This window comes from Salarias fasciatus, chromosome 13 (genome assembly GCF_902148845.1).
Source record: "Salarias fasciatus chromosome 13, fSalaFa1.1, whole genome shotgun sequence".
NCBI classification, from domain to species: domain Eukaryota; kingdom Metazoa; phylum Chordata; class Actinopteri; order Blenniiformes; family Blenniidae; genus Salarias; species Salarias fasciatus.
This window is the reverse complement of record NC_043757.1, coordinates 17,569,381-17,594,023: the sequence shown is the minus strand read 5'-3', so window position 1 is coordinate 17,594,023 and position 24,643 is coordinate 17,569,381. Positions and strand designations below refer to the sequence as shown.

General features: G+C 44.4%; 1 protein-coding gene across 7 annotated transcripts in view; it reads right to left on the bottom strand.

Annotated features, from left to right (window-relative positions):
- The window catches only part of marchf8 (membrane-associated ring finger (C3HC4) 8), a 78,071-nt gene that overhangs the window by 12,530 nt on the left and 40,898 nt on the right, over positions 1-24,643 (bottom strand). For 5 of the 7 annotated variants that reach the window (XM_030106359.1, XM_030106363.1, XM_030106360.1 and 2 more), the window contains exons 3-4: positions 11,347-11,397; positions 1,749-1,828 (exon numbers count right to left, since the gene is read on the bottom strand). In XM_030106359.1, coding sequence (XP_029962219.1) covers positions 1,749-1,828; positions 11,347-11,397 — 131 coding nt within the window. Of the gene's footprint in view, positions 1-377; positions 1,278-1,733; positions 1,829-11,346; positions 11,398-21,660; positions 22,154-24,643 lie in introns of those variants that run through there. The other 2 variants (XM_030106366.1, XM_030106365.1) reach the window with 2 other exon arrangements.

Genomic DNA, 24,643 nt, shown 5'->3' with positions numbered 1-24,643 from the left:
TCAAAAACCACAGCTTGACAGCACAATGAAAAACATGGGAGAGCATTCACGAGATGGTATGGACTCACACAAAGCAGATCTGTGTTCTAGAAGCACATGAAAGGTTGGAAAAAGGACTATTGATGAGGAGGAGGAGGAGGAGGAAGAGGACGAGCCGAGGTCTGTGTGGACTGAAGCACCTATGTGTGTGAGCTTCCCCTGCAGGAGTTTAGGACAAGTATGGCCGCCGTAGTAAGCGATATCTGTGGGACTACGACATGAGGAGCTCTTCACTACTCCACGGGGCTCTGGGATTCACTGCCACAGCACAAGGATGGTCTCTGCTTCACCAACAAGGAGGGGTGGGTGTGGATTACAGCATCCGGACAGTCACCCACCTGCAGCAGTCGCCCGACAGCGAGAAGGGTGACAGAGGCGCGGTTTTCTCTGAAAGGGGCGACTGACAGCAGTCCAAGTCGCTGTCCTCGTCCATATAGCACAGCGGGGCCAGGAGAGCGCCTGACCCGGCCGCAGCGCCTGTTTCTTGGGGGTTTTCCAGCCGGCCCGTTGCCTCCGGAGCCGGGCTCGGTCGATCCTCCTCAAACACGTCGTCATCGCCCAGCAGATCCTCCGTGGGAAACCCTGCCTCGCTGCCTTCCAGCAGGGCACTGGAGGACTTGGTAATGTGCAGGTGCGAAGCGTAGCTGTCGAACTCCGAGCACCGCAGGCTGGCCGACGTCGACGAGCGAGAGAAGGGAAGGAGGAGACGCAGGAAGTTGGAGTTCGGGGAGTAGTGAGGGTGGAGGAGGGAGCCGGACGGAGGAGGGGGAGGGCTGACGATAGTGGACTCGGAAGGGAAATTATTGGCGGGGACGGCGCCCCGCGCGTGGCTGCTGGTCAAGGAGGGGACGAGGTGAGGGTGCGTGCCCTGGTGCGAGGGGGACACGCCCAGCTTTCCGTTGAGGGTGTGCGCCCTTCGGTCTGAGCAGGGATCGGGCTTCAGCTCCAGCTCGCCCTCGGAGCACGTGCGGTCGATGAAGTGCAGGCCCCGGCAGAGGCTGTCCACGCGCTGGCCCACGTCATTCAGCGACATGGAGAACCTGAGCGAGCCGGCGGGGCGGATGTTGACGGAGGACGAGCGCAGCAGGGAGAGCCAGTCTCGCTGTTTGCCGTGCTTGGCGGCCGGCAGGGCGTCGACACAGAGGGTGGTCACCGAGAAACCTCCCGAACCCTGACAGGGTTTACCGTTTGAATTCAGCAGAACCACGGCGGTCTGCTTCTGAGCGTCCTGATCCCGACTGCAGTGTGAGATTGTTGTGTGCGAGTGCGAGTTAATGGAAGAGGAGCGGGCGAAAGACAACAGCGGTTCAGCACAGCAGGAGAAGGTATGGAAAAAGACAAGAGAGAGAAATGGAAAAGCCATCATGCACTTGAAAATAAAGGAGTTTGATAAAACAATGAGATCAAATGTATGGGGTTTGGTGAGTGGGGGTTTGCCTCTGAATGACAATACCAAACACAGGATGAATTACATTACTATAAATTCTCGTTTCACAGCAGCTTACGCACAACTAGACCTACTCTCACTGTTCCACTCAAGGCTAAACACACAGAACCCATCGATAAGCTACTTCACCCATAACAGGCTGATGAATATATTCAATTTACTGCCCTTGGGAGTTCATAACCCGATGGAAGAAAAACAAAAAAAAAAAAACAAAAAAACAAAAAAAAAAAAACTGTTGCACAGAGACTGAAGTGCTTCATACCTGCAGATATCCTGGCTGGAGGGGGACACTGATGTTCTGGAGAAACTGCAGGGAGCATTGACTGAGGTCGGGCTCCCCGCCTGAGGAAGAAAAAACACAGACAGAGGAAAATAAGTTTAGCACAGCGAGCACAATCATAAACTACGTGAGAGAAAACCCTTTGGCAAAACAAATACTCTCTCTTGAGCAAGTAAGACTAAAATCGTATTTCCTATAATGCTGCAATACCCCTGTGTGAGAAGAAGTGACGGGTCGTCTGAAGCTGATCTTTACAGAGCGAGTGAAAGCACGCCGCATGCTTTAAGTACAGGGTGATAAAAAGAGGAAAAACACAATACTGACACTTAATCTATCTGATTAAAGTTGTGCCAGGCAAAATCTGCCTTTGTGCGTCACGGCGCAGGCGAAGCACCAGGCGGCCGCCGCCAGACGAGAAGATAAGACAGAAGGAGAGTTATGAAGAACGAGACGCAGAGAAAGACACAGCTGGAGGACACGGAGCTGCAGAGACCGGTTCAGCCTCCACAGAGAATCTTTAAACAGATGCACCTGCAGGAACCAGGCTGCTATCAGAATAATACCATCGGTGGTATTTTTGTAGATTCTGTGGACTGATCGCACACGATGGCAGCATCAGTTCCAAAACTGTCTGCGCTGCGTGACAGAGTCCAGAAACAAAGGTTTTCTGACATTTTTTGGTGGGATTGTGATCATCCAGAATTCAGCAGACGATAAAATGATGTATTTGATCTTTTTTTTTGTTTTTTGTTTTGAAAGAATGAATCCATTCAGGACAAACAGTGGTGAAAATAATCCAGTGTTTTGCTGAGAAGTCTCTGATAGACCAATATTAAATATAAAAGTTGCACCAAAGGGGGATATTAAAGCCAGCAGGGGGGATAACTCTCCCTCTCCCATCAACAAATCGCACCCTAATTGTGAGGTTTAATGTTGAATCTAAAATTTCACCCTCGCTGACCCCGAGTTGGACAGGAAAATGCATAGAAACCCAAAAAAAAGGGAAGCGGAATGCTAATTGTGTGTTAACCTGGCAGACTTATTTCCATTCAGTGTTTATTTGTGACAGTGTAGACTCCACATTGGGTTTGTTGTGACCTCTGTCAATTTTTCACTCAAGCTTCAAGTCTAAATAAAACTCTTTTTAAACCCAACACAATAAAGTGATTTGGAAAAAAAAAAATTCTTGTAAACAAAATTGCTCCTTCAACGCTCCCTTCTGGAGTTTTTGCAAAGTGACAGCTTAATAATGTGAAAATAAAGAATGGGATCAGATATGGTGAGGAACACTTGCAGGGTGGGGGTGGTTGTGGGGTGGACGGGTGCTAATTTAATCTGGACACTAATTACGTATCGATTTTATTTCTAACTAAGGGAAAATTTAAAGCTCATGGCCTGATCAATAGAAAATTCAATGTTCAGCTTTGCCCTTCAGATTCCGTCTGTAAAGGAACATCCCAGCTGCACTTCTATGCAAACAGACAGACGGGACGGCCTTCTTTTTTTGTTTTTCGTCTCAGTGTAACTCAACAGTTCAGCCAAGGTTTTAGCTTGATTAAATGTTTTATTACCTCTCTGTTTATTATTTAATTTTTCGGTCTCATTCTAAGAGCTCTCACATTCAAGGTCTGTTTTTTTGGAGCTCCAGCAGGAATCTGCACTATAAATGAGAAATAAAGAGACAGCTTTGAGAAAAGACCTAAACAAAAGCAATGAAACCATTATTTAGCATGCCGCATCGCATTTATCCGCACAGCGGGAACTCATGTGGCACTAAGACGTCACGCGACCGAAATCCCAATGTTGACTCGCGGCGGCACTTGGCAGAGAGTTATTTGTTATTTTTCATCTCGGTCCTGTTAATCGTTCACGTCGTCTCCTCGTGCAAAGCCGGCCAACAGATAACCGGCCCCGGCTCGGCAGATAACAAGCGGAAGATAACACAGACGAGATAGTAATGATTAACTTCCTGCTAACAGCATGTATGACTCTTCAGACCTGTATTAAACATCCGCTCCGGCTCTCGCCGCGGCCCTGCTTTGTGATGAGGACCTTTGATGAGTCAATGAGTGCCCGTGTTTAGTGGCGAACAAAGACACTTATTGAATTAAATTTCCACAGCTGGTGAAACACGCATCCAGGCCGCATTTCATTCTGAAGGCTAAATCGTGAAAAAAGAAGCATATTCGCAGTTGAGTTTATCCATTCTGTTGTTGTTCTTCGGCGTTTTTCTGATGTGCTAATTAGACATAATCCAGCCTCACACCACACTCCCTCTAATGAACACCTGTTTATTGTGTGTGCCCAAACAATCTCCCGTTTCATTATAATAACTACTTATTTAACCTCTCTCCTCGAGCACTCCCGCTCTCTCCACACACTCTCCAGCCCTGCATAATTCATCCGCATTTTGCTACTTGGAGCACCTTCTGTTTTTCCCCTCAAACACTTAATTTCTCACATCTGCTTGCCGCCTTGGCCCCCAGCCTGCAATTTACAGCCGACTACCTGGGGAGGACCGCAGCTCTCGTTTTCCAGCCATTGGAGCCTTTCAAGGAATAACCTTTAAAGTCCAACAGGAGCGATGAATCACCGGCTCCCATCGAGAAGCTTCCCCTGCAAGTCATACCAACAATGCGAGTTGACCATACGCTGACAAGATACCGACAGAGAAGCAACACAGCGGACAGGACTCCGGAGTGAACTGTCTGCTGCGGAAACTGAACAAATCGATGCACAGGTAGTAGAGATCACTTTCAGATCACAATCTGGGTCTCCAGCTTACAATTTTCGAAGGCTGAGGTAATATTGAGGCCTACCTGCGGTGGTCCACCTGAGTTACAACAGCTAAGAAGCAAGGCGGTTTCCAAGGTCATAATTTAACTCCTCAGAAATGACTCGACATTTCAGAAAATAGCTTTAATATTTATCTTTCAGAGGGTTAGAAGAGAAGATCAATACCACTCTGAGGTCTGAGTGTTATATATCAAGCCACAGGCGTTGTATCTGTTAATAACCTCTCCACAAGATAATCACAAAACAAATGAATATTACTGCCGAGGCGCTTCCTCAAGGAGGCCCTTCGCAAATATCGGACAAATTAGATTTTTATACAGCACCTCCTTTGATTGTCTAATGCAGATACAGTTTACTTCTTTATTGGCCAGGGCAGATGCAGCACACACACAAACACACACACACACACATCTGGTGGTCTGGTCAAACTCAATCAAAACTTTACGCCCGCCCATTTTTCCCAAATTCTGACAGAGTAGTTTTGAGGACAAAGTGTTCACTCGCTTCCTAATGTATCCCGCCCACTATGAGATAGCACTTTTCATCACTTCATCCTTCAGTGGTCATAATGAAAAGGCTGATCAGTCAGTGTTCACTGCAGTTATACGGCGATGGGAGATATCAACCAATACTTTATGCTGCCAATACTTGAAGATTTTTGAACAATTTGACTTGAAGTCTAATGCGAAATGAGGCATGTAAACAGTTCAGGAGGAGAGGGTAGTCGCAATGATTGCGCACCGTTACATTTTTATCACCGCTGAAATATAAAGCAGGAGCAAATCACTGCAAAATTCAATCACAGACTTTATCTCTTCCAATGCCGCCAAGCATGAAATCCACTGTCTGCAAGGTGTTACTGCTTATAAAACCCCACAGCAAAGGAGAAGTCATTAAAAAAAATTAACTTTTTTATAAATTGAAAAACTACATGCACATTAAAGCTTTAATCAGCATGATTTGGCAGCGGGAAGTCACGGGAAGGCTGATTGATTTGATTGGGCAATCACTTTTCTGGCACTTGAGACGATCTGAAATCACGCCTATCCATCTGCTTCGACAGGACCTCATGTGAGCCGCGACAAACTGGCAATCAGTGCAGTGGCTTCAGCTGTTGGACGGGTTTCAATGAGTCTGCGCCGCTCTTTAGAGAAACTCCGTCATTTTAATGCAGCTGAATCCGCCTTCACGTACAACTGGAACTGATCGCTCCTAAAATACATACCCACATATCTTATAGAGGAAAATAATCACAACAAAAATCTGTTTTTCATGAGATTGAGAGACAACCGATAGATGGAAGGCAGCATGACAGCAAAGAGAAAAATTCAACATCTTCAGCATTTAAAAACTAGAGTTTGTATTGAATTTGGTTTTGTTTTACAAAGTATAATTCAGATCAACAGTCACTAGGCTAAAAACTAAAATAAAAAAAAGACTTGTGGCACTTCTGGGATCTTTAAAACTACACTTTGGTGACATATTGATTAGTCTTCTGCTGTTGTAAATATGTGACCTGAAATGTGTTTCAGTGAATCTGTAAAGAACTATAGAGCTGCAAGAACAATTTGAATATTAACTCACATCTTTATAAGCCATGCCCTGCATTTACATTTATACTTGTTTTTCAACTGATTGGATTTTCCTCGACAGGCGGATCACATCTCTGAATGAAAGTTCAGACCAGATTAATGTTCTGGTTTTAATCAACCAATTTCCACCAATGTGATGACGATTTCATTATTTCATTGCCCGGTCATATAAACCAATCTGGCTGAAGTTAGCATCATGATGTCTGAGAATCTACACTGCTGATCTGAGGGAGAAAAAATAATCCAATCAAGAGAAATAGAGTGTTAATTCAGCACAGTGGAATTACATGATTGCCTTTTGTAACTGTGATTTAAAAAAATGTCAGCAGGTTGCTTCAAGAGAAAACGTTCACTTCATTTTTTTTTTGCCAATCAGGTATTTTACAACATTACAGGAAAAGACTTCTTCCCCAAACGATGTGATTGAGATAAATTTATATAAAAAACAGACAACAGGGCCGCAATCACCGCATAGAAAAACACAACAAACGATTTGCTCCAAGAACAATTGATTTCATTTTCTTTAAAAATAAAAGCTTGGCTGGGCGCCTGGCTTTAACAGCAGTGGTCTTGCTATTGGCCAGCGGATCCTGTCCTGCGCAGATTTGGAGGACAAACTGGGACATGTACTGCAGTCGTGGAGCCTGAAATGCTACAAAACTGCAGCAGCTTGAATTTTAGAGCACCACCAGATGTTCGGCCGACTACTGGCAGCGGCTCGCTGAGCGGAGACTCACTGCGTTGTGTCTTTGTGGGGACGGTAATACTTTAATTCCTTCCCAAACTGTGTAGGAGGCATTGCACGGCTCCCTGGCACAGCGCTAAAGGGAGAAAGGGCTACAGCTAAGCCTCCTGACCTCGCCGAGTGGAAAATCAACTCACGCCAAATCAGCGGGCTATCCTCGGCCCACACTGTGCTCAGATAAAGCTTTCAGGTCTGCCTTTATACATTTTCAACACAGAGTTGGGGGGGCGGGGGGGAAAGTTGATTATTTGCCCTCAACAGCCTTTTTCCAACACGTTTCCCAAAGCAATTTCTTCCTAAAGAACCTGATAAAATGCTCTTATTGAATACATGCGCCAGTGAGGGAACCAGTACGAAGCAGATTGGAGATAATGACTCTATAGCTTGAGCACATTTATTTCAATCACCTCTGAAATCCGCCTCCGTACCAAGAACAAGCCCATGGCTACATTCTCGCACACATACACACCAGAAACGTTGCCCTTGTAGTGTAAGAGTCCGGATACCTGAAACTAAATGCGTTTCCTAGTCACCCTCGAACACTGATTAAAGACAAGTCTGGCAGTGTGACGGTTTACACCCAGAAAAGTTGCGACAGCCACGGGGACCACGGGGATCCTGCCAGGTCTGCGGTGCAAAACTAGAGCAGAAGCTCGGAGAGAAATGTGCCGTCATGCCAAGCCGGAGATGTTACGAAATAGTCCTGTCGGGCTGTGGTTATTTATACAGAGACATATCTTAAATAGGTCAACAATTGGATGGGAGCGCATCCATTTTTGATCTGATCTGACACGAGCCGATGCGATTCGGCTGGAATCTGTGCCGTGAGAAGCATCCCAGCGTGTGTGTGTCGCCCTCGTATCGAGTCCGGCTGCAGCTGGGGTCAGAGTTAATGAAAACAATCGAGCGCCAGTTAAAATTTATCCACGGAGGCTCTCATCAGTGGCGCTCAGAGGGCATGTGAAAGGAAGGTGAGCACCTTATCAGCGGTGCATTTCACCCTGATCCAGCTTTGCAACATAAATTAACTTGACCTACATTTGGTATTCTTTCAGCAAGGAGGAAAATTTGATTCACTGCTGGAAATATGAAAATCTTTCATCTCATCTTTACCGCAGTGAGGGCGCAGACTTAGAAATGCACTGCATATATGCATAAAATAATCTTCTGTAGTCTTGCAGATCATATTCTTATTCAAGCTTCCAGGGTAAGCAGTCGCGCCGAGATGCTGTGCGACTGAAAGTATGTTACACACGTAGATTAATCCACAGTTCAATTTTCAGCTTTCACTTTGACTCTTTCACTGCATCTGTCAAAAGTTTATTGTGCCGTTTCTTTGTTCGGGTCTGCTAATTCAAACCCGCTCTGTCTGACTCGCGAGCGGGCTCCGAGTCTGCCTCTCAGCAGACCTGTCCATCCAGAACAATTAATACCAATTTAAAACATGCCAGTCTGTGGTATCTCTCTTTAGAACGGAGTGGGACTCGCCAGCTGGCGGAGCGACTGCCGGTTATTAATTAAAACTGTCAAACCTAAGAACTTTCTTTTCACTTTGCGTCCATCACACACAGTCAGACGGATGTCAGCGAAGGTAGGTCACTCAATGACAGAACAGTGTGTCCGCTAACCGATGAAATCCGCTGCCGTGTTTTCACATGGCCTTTTTACCGACGGCGTGTCAACCAACTGCACATGACCACAACCGATAACTGTTAACATGTGTTATAATGTGATCATTAAATCACTGAGGACTGGATTCAGAACCATAAGGACTGGCTCAGTCCTTTGCGTGGCCTCCATCGGACTGTACGCATTCCCAGCAATGCATTGGCATGCTCCTGAGGAGAACAGAGAGGGTCTCATGGGGTGTTCGGGTCTGGGAAACGGTCAGGCCGGTCGATAGGATCAATGCCATCCAGGAACTGACACACTTCAGCCACATGAGAGCGGGGAGTAGAAGCCCGGGACCGAGCTCCCACTGCACCTGTTAATGGTCTGATTGTTTCTTCTTCGGACCTGTACAGCTTTTAAAGGACGTTCCTTTCTAGAACATCACTGTTCAACCACAAAATTCCAGTTTTAGCTGCCTCCCTCGTGATGCTTCTACTTGTGAGGACACTTGGAGAAAAAAAAAAAGGCAAAACAGAGTGAAGTAGTCTGTGGCCATCACCTGCAAAGCCATTTCCAAACAGGGGTTGTCCTGCTAATTGCCTCTCCTTTCTAAGAGCCGTCTGTCCAGTTTTCACGACAGCAGGTCAAATTGATTCTCCGTCAGTATTTGTTCATAGCTGAACAGTTTTATATCCCAGGGGTTTGGCTGACTGGGAGTTGCACCGTGATCATTATGGGTAGTCATGAATCCAATCGTCCCTCTTAATATTTGGATGAAAATTATTTTCAGTCCGTGACATTCTGACGTCTGGAACCCGTGGACAATATAGATGCAGGACTCTGTCTCAGGGTTTGCTTTGATATTATTTTTAGCTCCTTATATTATCAATACGTCATTATCTCAGTGTGTGAGGGACTGTGGAATCATGTGTTTTTGCAAAGATTCACACAAAATGTATGAAAATAGAGACATGGAGCTAGATAAAGGCCAGAGAGGACACATGACCATGGAACAGAGGGTAAAAATAAACAGGAAGTGAGTGTCAGGAGGCCAGATGAGAATGATGACGGAGCAGATTCACAGCAGCACGCTCCTCTTCTGTGACCTTGTTTAAAAGAAGAGAAATGTTTGGAATTTGGAAGTTGTTGACTCGAAGAACAAAAACAGTCCCTAGACATTTGCTCCAAAGAAAACCCCCCTTTATTTTTTAAATGATTCTGTTGGGGAGGGTTACATTTTCACTCCAAGTTAGTGAGATAAATCACAATCTTCACTTCAACTGTTTTTATGCATCTTGATTTTTGTGTGTAAAAACTAAGTGCAAGAGAGAGAAACCTTCAGACTGACATCAAACGTTCCACCGACGCAGCACAAAACACTGCTGGTCCATTAAACCACAAGCTTTACTTGACAAGAGAAATCGCGAGAAAACGGTGCATGCAGGTGGAGTACAATGGACGGCTTGTTGCGGCTCCACTTTTGAGAGACATTCAGTGCATCAATCTTGTCTCACTCCTAAAACAAGCACCTTTTCCACAAAGTAGAAACAATTCCTTCTGATCAGAGCTCATTCCAGACTTTATTGTCTGGTTTGGATTTGATGAACAGCTAAAGGTCACACTGATCTACAGGCAACTGACACAAATATATATCACACAACTTCAGAAACATTATTTGAAAATCAAGGCTCAGTCTGATTACTGCACGTATTTGGAAGTTGGCAGACTTCATATTCACTGCTGCACTTGTGCACAATCAGAAAAAAACAAGTTTAATCTGTACAGTGGGATTAGTACAGCTAAATTATACAGCTAGAGGAAAAACATGAAGAATTATGGATGCCTCCGTCTGATGCTCAGTGGATCAGTTTGTCTCGGGTTTACTGTTCTCCAACGGTTGGAGGAATGAAGCCTGATATGAAGCTGAGAGAGTTCAAGCAAGTTGAGGTCAGGAAAACAGCGTTGCATTGCAAAAAGATGATGAAGTTATTGAGCTTTAAAGGTGTCCTGCATATCCCAACCGAACATCTAAACACCACACCACGATTTGATAAGAGCAGAATTATCCCCTGACATCCAGAAGCAAAATTCATGTTTTAATTCAGATTTTAATTTAATTCAGTCTTTTCAAAATGAGTGAATTAATTTCAATAACCTCATGCCAAACACAATGAGACCAACATGTTGAACTATCAGCATGAGTCACTTATTAGTGGAAAGCAGCCACTATTTGTCACCATCCATCACTCATGAACTGACACACTGTCTTTAAGAGGAGTTTTTTTTTTTTTTTTTTTTTAATCAAACCTGCACAGTTTCTCCGATATGATCGGCACATATCTGTCACTGGGGTGCAATAACTCCAGTCTCGCTGGCGGTTAAAGAGCAACCGTCCGATGGATCAAACACTATCACCGGAGCCGTCCCGAGGTGGCAAAATGACCCTGACGTCTATTAGCGCAAGTAAAGGGTTTATTCCCTAAGAAGCTCAGGAGGATTGAAACGCCGGCGCCACATTCGATGGACGCTGCGGTCCTTTCCTGTAGGAGCGATGGAGACGAACGGACAGGGGGGAAAATGAAGAAAGACAGGCGTGGTAGAGGTTGAACAGGGAGGCGGCGCTCGTTGGGATGATGCCCGAGAAAGAGGCAGGTGATCTATCAGCTGCTCTCCCTCCACGGTCTGTCCGGTCCTTCTGTCAGTCTGTCTTCTCCCACTGCTCACCTTGAGGAAGCCCCTCTTGCCTGCATCCGTTCTCTCTGTCAGACTGGCTGTCTCTCATTACACTTCTGTTTTTTTTTTTTTTTTGACAACATCTGTGTGTATTTCATCTCACCTTGGATATGTTGCTGGACCTGCTGGCGGAGTGACCCAGAGGCTTTTCATTCTGGAAAAAAAAGATGAGAGACATTGCTGCAGTGAGTGAGAACATCCAGAACAAGCCAGGTCTGAGAGCGAGACGTTTGACCACTAATTCTGAATTAATCTTCAATAAAATGATAAATATCACACCAAATTTCAACAGAATCCATAAAACTGTTTACAAATTGTGTCATCTCGATCAACTTTCCTCTCGGATCTGCTCACATAACTTAGTCTGGACAAAATGTGGCGCACTGAAGCTCTCGGGCTGTTTGCAAGATGAGAAAAGTAAATATGTCACAGTCTCAGCTGCAGCTGTGTGTCTCTGTGGTAAATGTGGTAGTAGGACAGGAAATATGAATAAAGGGGGATTAAACAGGGCTAATTCGGAGTTGCTTCTGTGTAATGAGCACAGCGAAGACACATTTCTCAGCGGCTCCGGGCCGCGGCGAGCCGGAGCCGTTTGCCATCTCGACTTGGTGGATCCAATCCTCTGGCGGCGGACTAAAGCAGGACAAGCTGGTTGCATAACACATCTGTCCGAACTCCAAATCATATTGGTGTCACAATATTTGTATCATTACTAAGGGAGCAGAAGCAGGCCAACGCTCCCAGCGCTCAGCACAGCCAGGCCCTGTTTTGAGGCTGTGATGATCCTCTTTTCCTTCTCCATGTTTTTGACTCAGATGGAAAAAAAAAAAAAAAAGCAGCCGCTGGGACGTTGCTGATGAATCCAGTGTCGGTATTAAAGCTCTGCATCGCTCTCTAATGAGTAATCAATCAGAGTTATACAATGCTGGGTTCACAGCAGGGCTGGCAGGGTGCGGGCGCCTTGGACACAAACACGTCTTTATAGCGAGGGTTCCAATCTTCAGGGAGAGTTTTTCAACTTTATTAACACATTAAAAAGCAGGCACTGAATAAACTATTGAGGGGTGAGAATCGTTGGTATTAAGCTCTACTAAACTGATTTTCCCCTCCAGACCACACAAGGAAGCTTCAGTGTACATCCAGAGATTAACTACCGGCCTCTGTGCTCCTTCAAACACTGTTTCATGTCCGACTTGTTCAGAGAGAGAAAATCTCCAAAAGCACAAAAGATGTTTCATTATTTTAAAAGAAAAAGCTGCTTCTGTTGCGTGAATACAAAAGGTATCTGAGTTGAAGCGATGATACCTTTCTGATTTCGGAAACTTTAAACAAAAGTCTGCAGCTCTCATGTGAAAATGTAAAAACAGGCTCATGTTGAGCTGAAAGGTAAAGTAGCATCTTAGCTGAACCTGTGAGAGACGAATACAAAGTCATTAGCATCAAATATAGAGTTCAAGCAGCAGGATGGGGATGTCGTTAGGTTTGAAGATGTTTGTGCAGTAGTGACTATATAACCTTCATTCAGGCCCGAATCTGTTCCTACAAGTCAAACTAAGAGTTTCACAATGTTAAGTGTTTAGCAGTGACAATATTATTTAGGGCTTTTGCTGAAACTGAATTTAGGACTAAATAAAGGTACTATGTGCAGAAAAAGAACTGGAGGCATGACAACATGCATATCAACCCAGCGGCTGTGTTGGACTTTCCTATTAGTAATTCTGGTGGTAAGAATTCTGTCAGAATTAGAAGTTATTTTGTTCATTTTTTGCTTTCAAAGGATCAGAGGACGACTATTCCTTTATGCTAAAAAGTGAAAAGTTTCAAGTTATTTCGAAAAACTAACAAAACACAAGGTGAAATGAAGTAAATATGTATTTAAGTATAATATAGTGTATTTTTCGGTATGAATGGGAGTGTGTGTGTGTGTGTGTGAGAGAGAGAGAGAGAGATAAACTGGGTTTGCAAAGTCTGAGACAACTCTTCACTTTGTGACGGCACGCCAAAGAAAATCCTGAGTCTGAACACACACGAGGCTGCTCGCCGAGAGACGGCAAAACATGTGACCAGGCGGTTACTTGAGTGGTTCACATGCGTGTTCGCGGCGACCAGTTTCCATGGTGATAAATGACGGCTGCATACAGTGAGGCTCTCTGTGCTCACTCTCCACTTCCTTTTTATCTCCATCACTGTTTTGTTCCCATTTCACTTCACGCTTGAGGACAAAAGCAGACGCACACACAAGTAGCTGCCACATGCAGACATACACCAACACCTCTTTCTCACCAACATTAAGCAGCGATGCGGTTTCTTTGGCTGCTGTGAAACTGTTGGACGGAGCTCTACGAGCAAGCACAACATTAGTATAGGCCGGCATACTGTTCTTGCGGGTATTTGCAAAGTTTTTGACATTAAAATGTTCAATGCTTATGTAAATTCTTCAAGGATGTATCGCCACCATATGGAGCACAATTAAAGACGACGCTGTCATCTCAGGTGAGACTTAAGTCATAACAGACATCTGAACATCTCATGAGGCACAGAGCCGAGCAAGGACAACAGCCTCCTAACAGTTTCCTGTCACTTTGGAAACACTGCTCAAGGCGACTGTCTCCGATCTTCACCTGGAAATAATCTCACGTTTCAATCTGACTTCCTCTTGTGAAATACACTTTGGCTGGCTGACAAATAATTATAAATCCATGTGCAAAACTCTTGAGATGAGCAAAAAACAGGGTCAGGTGAGGTGTAGGAGCATCTATCACAGCTTCAGTTTGACACATCCAGTCATCCATCTCAGCCTATTTGTTCCCTGATAACGGATGACGGTACAAGTGGAGGACCAGAGCAGACTCCTGGAAAGGGGTTTTCAAGTGGAGGCTTCTCAAAGTCACCTTGGAGTATTTGCCTTTAAGAATTTATCACAGTGCCCCCTTAAGACTTCGTTGTTTTAACAAGTAGTCCCGCCTTGTTGCTTTTCCAGAAGAGAAGCGGCTTTATTTATCACTCATGGGGCGTTTCTCGTTACGCAACCATCTTCCAAAACAACCACCGCTAAATGTAGTTAAAATCTCAAGGAACATGGACCATCATTATATAATATAATATAGTGACTAAAATCAGCCTGAGTGAGGGGAACACAAGTGGACCACACTATTCTGGAGTTTTGACTTCAACTTTAGTTGTAGCAGCTGTAACTCTGCAAAAACACGACGAGGGTTTCTTGGTTTACGAGTGGATCAAAGTGAAGTAGTTTCAAAGTCATTACTTTATTCAATACAATAACACAAATTGGTTCAAAAGAGAGAAAAAAAAGGCTGAGTGGGTACAATTTGTTCAGCAAATGAGTTTCCAGATAGTTGAAGAGCATAAAAACTCTGTTTTATTTTTTTATTTTTTTTCCCCTCAAGAGATGACAGCTGAGGATAAAAGATGCAGTAAAAGAATAGAACAAATTGATGATCCTTGCCCTTAATCCTTCCGTCTTGGTCCAGAAATGAGGTAACAAGCGGATATGCCCAGACGGAGAGTTTCGGCAAATAACAAGGCCACAAATGAACTCCTGGCTTTTTCAGACAGAAGTGATTAAAGCGGAGAAACTGAACACAGATGAGGAAAAAAGAGAGAAGAGAAAACATGTCTCCATTTGTCCTCTCTCTCTCTCTCTCTCTCTCTCTCTCTCTCTCTCTCTCTCTCTCTCTCTCTCTCAAACCCAATTTCCCTTTGCAGCCGTTACTCCCCAGCTGAGGTACCTACGGTGGCTACAGCGTCTGGGAGTCACCTTCACCGCCACCATGACTGTAGACTTTAAAGCGCCTCGTTCTCTGGGCTCATGCATAATTCTGATAAAGAAGGGTTCAGGTTTCACAGTCCGTCTTCCCCCCTGCCTCCTCTGTGGATCTGTTAGCGGCTCCGGTCTTTGATAACACAACTTTCAGACTGGACTCTGAAGACTGCGGCTTGTAAGAGAAGAAGCTTAAGAAAGTACAACAGAGGAGAAGAGGTCATATTCAGAGGGACGGCCGTGTTTTTGAGGGCTCTGTTCTTCCGCCCACGGGGACGAGGGTTCAGCTCGCTTTTAAGCAAGAGGCTCAAGAAAAAGAAGCCTTTGCGAATTTAACCCTGAACTCTTTGTAAAAGAAACTATGCACACCACGGACCTTCTTCTTTATTAGAAGTGAAATACCTGACTTTTCAGCCAGCTGATAAACATTTTCAACTGCAAAGCGCTGAATGGTCCAAACTGTGTTCAAGACTCGCGAGTTCCTGATGAAGCATCCAGACCTGGAACAGGTCTGCTGCGTCTGAACGACAACAAACTTCTCAAACACCTTTAGTCTGCTCAAACTGTCGGTTTATTTAAATCAGGGCTGAAAACTTTATTGTTCACTGCAGATTGTAACTTTTCCTTGGAAATAGTCTTTTTTTGTATTTTGTTTTTTACTATCGAGCCCTTCTCCATGAATACATTATATGGGATTTATTTACTGTTAAGCCTCGTACATACTAATATTTACCTCTTTAATATTTTACTCTTTCTCCTTGTTTGACACTTTAATATCCTATTAATATCCATTGGCACAAGGAGAATTTTTCCATCTCGTCCTGTTTATTGATTCTGTGGCGCAACGCTGTGAGGAATTTCCCCCTGGGATTAACAGGGTATTTTCTATTCTATTCCATTGTAGCTTGCTGCAAACTACATAATTCATTATATCATGAATGTGCAAGATTTTGTCTAGAATCATACAAACAAATGCCTCCTTATGGTTTCAGGATCATTTAACGGCAGCATGATGCCGGAGAGCAGACATCCAGTTTGAGGTTAGACGCGAGACGAGTCCAACACGGATCGCTCAGGGTCACAAGCTCGCACCTGCTTACGTCTTCTACATATTGAGACATTTTCTAAACAATGAACACATGCAAATTTCAATTTGTCACGTTTCAAATCTTTTTTTTCTGTCTCATTTCACAAAACAGGCTTCATTATGACTCTTCACTTCCAGAAGCGTATTGCAGCATCTCGCACAAGACGTGCACAGACTTGTTGAATCCGTTATCGTTGGAGGGTCTGACAGTAATCGTGGAACTCAGAAATAGCGACGGCACTACAGTTTGTATTATCATCATTACAGCTTCTTAGTTGCAGGAAGTTTACCAACTTCAGTGCTTTATTTGGCTCCATTAGTGGGAAAAACAACAAATCAACTGCAAGATCTCATCATTTCCGGCAGTATGGCGCTCAAAACCAACACTTCTGCTGCCCGGAGGAGTCTCGTCTCATATAAATGCACCACAGATCCTCAAAGATGTTTTATCCTTGGAAAAGAAAAAGAACCAAGGCTTTTTAAAGTTGCAGCAGAGACCCAGCTAACTCATCCTCCTCTTCCCCTCAGACACAATCACAGACTGTCACCCCCAGTGTCAACTGTAGTAACAAATGACCTGTTTCTGCAGGTTAATAGAACCGCCCAACACCAGAAAAACAAAGCTTTTTGGAGTCCCGTACAACATCTTCCTCCAGGAGGTCAAGACAATGACAAAAAAAAACAAAAGAAAGTAAAAAGAAAAATCAACCCGAGGACAGAATTTCCTCGTATCAAATTGAACCATTTTCAGCAATAAGTCCTGACTATTGTGAAATACAATTGAATATTATCAACAAAACAAGAAAAAAGCGCTTAGAGATTTCAAACAACAAGCAGTCTGACGCCAAACTGCACTGTGGCGGCTCCTCGGCTGAAAGAGCGCAAAAAGAACACCATATCACTGAAGGTCCGCCTACAAACTGCCGACATCCCAACAAGAAAGGGAAAAGATCAAATGAACGATCGCTATCAGACGGTCGGTAGTAATGAGGTGACTGTCGAAGGGATTAAATCAGTGAAATTAATGAGATGTGTTTGAGTCTGACGTCTCCTGCTTCCTCCCTTGTTGTTCCTCGGCGAATTCATTACATCTCTGAGCGACCTCTGCACGCCGCTGAACTCTTCCATTCAGCAGCGGCTGTGTAATTTCTTAATCACTGCTGTTGCATGAACAGCCTAGGAGGCAACAGGTGGGAAAGCTCTTCACTTTCCTAAAATAAAAGTTGAGGGAAGGCCAAAAGATGAGAAAATGTGCAAATGTGTGCTTCTAATTCTGGATATTTTGTGTCCATTTTGCATGAATGTTGATTTTATCATCCGTTTGAATGTTTTTGCATCCGTAGCTGGTAGCATGCAGGACTGCTCAGTAATCCTACCAAGTACAGATCAATCACAGCTGATTGCAGCTTCCCTACACCTCCAACGCTGACAGACTTAACACAGCCACTGGGACTGCCAAGTCTCTTAACTTCTCTTCTGCACTGTTGAGTGACAAACTTTGTAAATCAGCATGAAAAAAAAAACATTACGGGGAACATTTTGGACATAATCTATCGATTCCAGAAAAGAAAGCTGGTTCACAATCTGACCAAGAGCATGGCAGATAAGTTATAATCAAATCAGTATGGAAGGCCAACCATGTAATGAATCCTTGAAAAGTTTATCTCAAGGGTCTAATAATGAAAAGTAGTCTTTTTGGCAGACATCACTGAGAGGCTGGGTGTATGATCGAGCTTTAATAAAAGGTACGTTGCAAAGGGTCACAAACTGCAGGAAGGACGAACCATAAAACCTAACTATGAATTAAATAGAAAGAGGCTGGATTCCAAATGGTTTATAAGCATCAAATCTACATAATAAAATGCATGAGTCCCATGTGCAAGCTAAATTCACACAACTCATACAGAATATGTTCCTGGCTTTTCCCAGAGCACCGATAGTATATGTGAATGAAAGGTGAGATCCTGTACAAATGAAAATTTGTAAATTCATTCATACAAAGAAAAAAACTGATTTTATGTTCAGTGGACAGTAGAATATGTAGTTTTTGATGTTCTACATTGTCATAAAAAGGTGTTTTTTAGGGATTATCTGCTGGAAATCAATACATTTTCACCACTTGGTGCAAATTTCCAAAAAAGTCAGATGCACAAGTTAGAGTTTATCGTCGTCTCGACTTTAATTTAGCGTAGAACTGCTCTACATTGCATGGCGGATTTCATTTTCAGACTCGCAGCATTTTCTGTGGTTTACTGTCAGTGCAACACAAGTGTACGCACAGTTTCTCTCGAGTTCAACACCACAGCTTTCATTAGAGCGTTGAGATTAATATGGTTAATAAAGGGAATTCTACTGAAACAAAAGTCAACAAAAAGAAAAACATCCTCCACTTTTAATTTAAAAAGCCACCGTGCTGAACAAAAACTTAAAGGAGTGAATCTGCTGGAGTGTGTTTAAGCAGACTGTATATCTTTCGGTGAAATTCAGACCACCCAAATTTTTAACTTACTGCAGGCAAGCTGACACAAGATAACTTACCAGCCAACATAGATAACTGAAATTCCAATTCCTGACACCACCTTCACTGGAATCGCATCAATCAAAAAGAAAGAAATGCAGGGAAAGGCACTTCTGAACACCCTGGTGACTGGAACTTACAGCTGGCATGCAAAAACACGCACACAGACAGATATACGAGACGCAGAGAAGAGCTGGGTAAACACTGCATTCGTGATTTCCTCTTTGGTCTGGAGGGGGTCACACTCACACATGCTCGCAATATAATATCAAACGTGCACAACAAAGAATGGCATCGGCAGAGGAAGTCGGTCTTTAAGTGGTTTCCTCTGGCTGTCAGTGTCCAGAGGCCACTTGAGGAGGTAATGCAGGGCGACTGAGTGGGCAGCTGGAGAGCAGAAGCCAAGGAGAAATCTCAACTATGTGCTGCTACAACAGAGCAGATGAGAGCCTGCCCGGCCACAGGTATCGCAGTGAACCGATAGCAGCTGCATACGGCGGCAAAATGCAGACAGGTCATGCATCTTAAGAGAGAAGCGTGAAAAACAAACCAGGAAACTTAACATCTGTCTGAAGTGTCGATTATTGTTTGAATGCTTCTGTTCTTCAATTCACACATTCCGGTCAGCAAAATGCGAGCGTGGAGCGTCTGGGAGTACTTGTGTGGGAATCATGTTGTCCAACCACATCAAACTGAAGTAAAGTGAGCCGGCAGGAAACACCCCCAGACCTGGTTTGTGCACAAATTGACAGCTTTTTGCATGTGTCTGTGTGTGACTGAGCACGTCTGTAGCTTCCTCACAACCACCACTGCTGCTGCTGCTGCTCCCCCCCCCCCCCCCTCCTCCTCCTCCACCTTTTCTTTCTGCTTCTCGTCTTCTTTCATCTTCAGCATAATATTTTAATTTCCAAACAGGACACGGAAGCAAAGAGACAGTGACCACACTACGTGACCTATGCCTGCGCCAACATATGGCAATTATATAGATCCGATGCCGGAGTCCAATAAGACGTGAGCATAAAAAGTCACCTCTAGGGGGGAAGGCTGCAAAATATGACAGATTGAAAGGCCAGGTGGTGCCTTGTAATGAAAGCAGCAGCTACAAAGATGGGAGATATCGTGACTTTGCAGGAAAGCCACATTTTTTTTGCTATTTCATGAAAGATTAAAAAAAAAAAGAAAAAAAAAAAGACATGTTTGAGAAGTCAAGCTACATATAATTATTCCAATGCGGTGAAATCTCACTCAGTCACATTTTAATGTCAACTTGAGATCAAAGAATTGCCTGGGAAAAGACAACTGAGGCAGAAGAGACATACTGACAGAAGGTCACATCAGAACACTTAACTGACTTTGTACACAGAGTCCATCAACATCGTGACGTTCAGTCCAAGCCGCTTCTTTACACTTAGCAGCACTTAGTGGCTGCTCAGCGGAGCAATATCTGCTGGGATTATGAACACCCTATTTTTAAGCATAGGAACATAAGAAGATCTTCTCTTTTTTTGAACTTTCCATGTCGACAGTTATGAATACTAACAGCGTGAACAATCAGTTCTCAACACACTGAATGTTAAATCACATATATGATCTTTAAGTGTTTCAGAGAGAAAAAAAGAAGCAGGAACAGGAGAAAACGTCAACCACCTGGGCATATTGCAAAACACCTAACAACTAAGTTAAATGGTCGCAGCGGTGCAGGAAAACTGCACTAATGTGTGCTAAAATGCCCTCTGCCTGGCTTATAACTCCTGTCTGGCCTCGTCTCTGTCTTGGCTCCCCTTCCTCATTTGTCTGTCCATCTCTCCTGCTGAACAGGTTTTTAAGCTCTGCCATGACATGTGACCGCTCTAATCCACCCCCCCCTACCCTCCCCCAGCTGCAGATTTGACACAAAGCTCCATGATTTGGTGCATCAGTCGATGATGTGATATGCTAAGCTGTGGTACTGAGAGGGAAATATATATATTTATATGTGGGACCGCTCTGCCACTGAGGCCTCGTGTTGTTTGTCTGGAGCCTCTGCGAGTGTCTAATGGCAAACAGTTCAGGATGTCTTTGTTTTAAATGTGGTTTCATATGAGAAGTGCAGTTAACTTTCAGAGCACAGACAAAGCAGATAAACGCGCCATGGCGGAGCAGAGGGTGAGGTGAGTTCATGTGTACTGAATCGGGTTAGACGTGGAGGCTTACAGCGTCATGTACTCAACATCGGGCGTCAAGCGCCGACAGCATGCAGATACACAACAACGCCTGCGTGAAGCGATATACAGTATTTCTGGGCAGCCCCCACGCATGCTGAACAAAGGGCAGTGACACAGGAGAAAGTGGGTCAACCTTTCACACCGAAGAGGTGGCAGATGCTTCTCTCCGCTGCACAAACACACACACACGCCTGCACACCCCGACGCACGCAGCGAATGTGAAACTAACCACAAGAGAGACCGAGTCCCAGAAGGAGACGAACGCACACGCTTACAGACACAAAAGACAGACAAGATATGTTGTGATGCAGCCACACAACAACCCAATAACCCCAACGTTGGTCCGATAGTGCTGCGTCTATTTGACAGATAACACACACACACACACACACACACACACACACTGCTCATTTTGCTCTCAATTTATCAACTCCTTTCAGTCCTATGCACACACATAAAGAGATAAAAAAAACACACATTCCTAGTAAGTCTTTCATCTCTCAGCTACTGCAGCAGAAATGCAGAGACACAAGGCCTCACCATAACAACCATTGAAAGGAAACTACAATCAGCCCTCGATTCTCTTTTGTTATCATCATCTCTTCTTCAGCGAACGCCAGAAATATTATCCACCGCCGTACGGATGTAGACATGACATGGAATGCATTTGCTTAGCCATATATAATACATATTATTGAGCGGATGCTCCAGGAGAAAAAAATTTAAAAAATAAAATAAACAATGACAACACCGACAGTAGCAACATCCGCAAAACACGACAGCCAGAGAGAGACATCCACAGCATCACGGAGAAGACAAATCTGTACCTGAATCTTCATCTTCCAACAGGAATTCATGTCTGGATCCTGAAGGCACCTCACCTCTCTGTCTCACACACACATATCCACACACACACACACACACACACACACAGCCACACACGCGCAGACAATGGTTGCTAAGGGAGGTTACATGCCCCCTCGGTAAATCCTGAGGTTAGTCAAGACGGAGGGAGAAGCCGATGAGAGAGACAGAGGGAGGAGGAGGAGGAGGAGGAGAGAGAGAGAGAGACCGAGCAAGAGAGAGAGAGAGAGAGAGAGAGAGAGAGAAAGAGAGAGAGAGAGAGAGATCCTCTGCAAATACGGAAGTGGAGCTGTGGTAACAATGTCAGCCGTCGCTGTGGCGACTGCAGCTCCGGCAGCAAAGCTCAGAAACAAAGACAGACAGAGGAGAAGATGGGGAGAGAGACGGCAGAGGGAGGGAGGACAAGTGGATGCCCTACATTTTCCTCTCTCACACACACACACACACACAAATACACACACGCGCGCAGACAGACAGACAAACACAGAGGAAGAGCTGCTGCTGCTGCTGCTTGTCCGGGCTTGTCTCCCTCTCAGCTGCAAACACACACACACGCACACACACACACTCACACACCGAGTCAATCCGCTACTGTAATCCTATTGGCCGAGCCGCCACTTCCTCCAGCTGATCTTGATGAGCGGTGGAGGGGGGGAGGGGCAAAACTGTCGTTGAATCATTCAGTAGAGGGAGGTGGTGTCCTTTAAATAGACTCCCTCTGCTCTGCACACTGAGCTTAACCTCAAAGCACCTCCCCTCTGACCCTCCGTAAGCCCAGCCTGCACCGCCACACACAAACACTCCCTCTCCCGCTGAATCCTCCTCTTTATTTTTAAAGAAACACTCAACAACAAAACCTGTTAAGAAACCATTGTCGACGTCCACCAATAGGAGAGGCCGTTACTGCAGCCCCCGCCAATCCCCAGCAGGTAGCCGGGGACACAAGGTGGAGCGAAAGATGGCAGAGGGTAATTTATAACACACGTCCTCACAAAGCCAGCGCCTCAGCACAACCGCTCCCACTACAGTCACTAATAAACACACCAATTAGCCACTTTGATACAGCCCTGATCTGAAACACAGACCAATTAAGAGCAAGAGGCGAACAGGAAGGAGGGGAGAAAAGCAGCGTATAGATGGGATGTCGGCATGTAAACATCCGCAGGCCTGCCTCCCTATACGGAGCGCTCGGCATGAGAGGCATCCAGGAAGGCCCAGAGCATCTGAAGCTGTGTTACTGAGGACAAACACTCATTAATTCATGAAGTGTATACCATGTCTTGTACTTAATTTCACAGTCTGGACTTCTCTTACTCTCCAGAGGGGTCACAATTGGTAGAAAAACATGGCCATCAGGCGCATTTTTGGATTCATACCGAGAATTGTCTAAGAGCTCAGCATCCTAATGAGGAGATTTATATGGAGGTTTTGCCAATAGTCTTTAGAAACAATCTGAGATTTTTTTTTAGGCCACACTGTTTAAGCCACAGTGTTTGTAATATTTACATTCTTAGTGTTTTTTTTTCCCATTTTCACATGTGTTCCTGGGAGAAGTGCAATCCTCTGGACTGGTCTGTTTTTGATGCACACTGTTGTAGATCTACTAAAAGACGTACATTCACCTCTTTGTGTGCGTGCAGTGACAGTTTGTGTACATATGTGGATTTGTTCAAGTGCTTCCTGCGTCGCAGTGAAGGAAACATTTTTCAACAGATGCAGCTGTTTTTTTGTTTTCTTCTTACACACTGGGAATGGATCGAGTTCTTATAATTGAATAATAAGATGAGCAGCAGTCCTTCATTTCTACTGAGGGACACTGCTTTATCAGCTTGCAATACAGTTTAGTAGCAGCTGACCTGGCTCATGGACACTAAAATGTTAAAATTCAAACAGCAGCAGCAGCAGCCGCCGCCACTAAAACCATGTGAGGAACTGATACTTTCAGTCACGATTACATTTGAGGAACGAGGACTTCACCTATTTTTCGCCACTATTACACAACAATGATACGTGATGTGAAGCAGACTGTAGTGCTGTTACATTAAAACTGGGATGAGTACAGAAAACAAAATAGTAAGATTGTTCAGTTTAGACACATATTTAAACCCCACTGCAATATAAAAAGCTTACATTTCTAGGTGGAGGTTTGACTGCATGGAGCTTTCATGCTCCTGGTCACCTTTGAGGCACCTGGACCTCCACCAAAAATCTTAATCTAAAGATTTATTTCAAATGGATTGCAGGATGATGTTGGATAGACTCCAAAAACGGGATGCACACCACAACACTGCATGAAATATCAAATCATGTGAGTTTGGTCTGATCTCTGGCCAGAATCCAGTTCATTGAGTCTTTACACCCCTGTCCCCTGAAACAGTTGTGGTATTTGAACATACACATTCCCCCGTGTGTATGTTAATGACGAATAAAAACTCATGATAAATGAAACAAGAAGCAGCACATAGCCGTGCAGTTTGCACTTTGCAGAGTGAACGCTGTGAAATCGGATGCCGGCAGGGAGGGTAAATAATGAGGCAACAGCAAGCAACGAGAGAGTTGTAGAGTGTGGATGGTTTGTATAACTAACTCCTCAATTCACTCAGAGCGGCACAGTTCCTAAAAAAGAAAACGCTGTGACGAATCAAAAAAACACTGAAGGATTGAGTCATCAAGCATAAAGGAAAGAAAACGGGACAAAGAAGAGCAGATTGATTCCAGGTGAGAGAGAAAAAAAAAAGCTGAATATGAGAAGAAGGGAGCTTTATGAAGACTGAAAACTCATTTATTTTATCAAAACTCAAAAAGCATCATGAATGAATGAATGAAATAAGACTGACACAGGTGGGCGTTCTCACTGTTTTCATATATATGCTAACAGACAGCAGCGGGTTCCTATAGGGCCTCAGACAGTCCAGCAGGTCAGATGATATCGCAGCCAGACTCAGA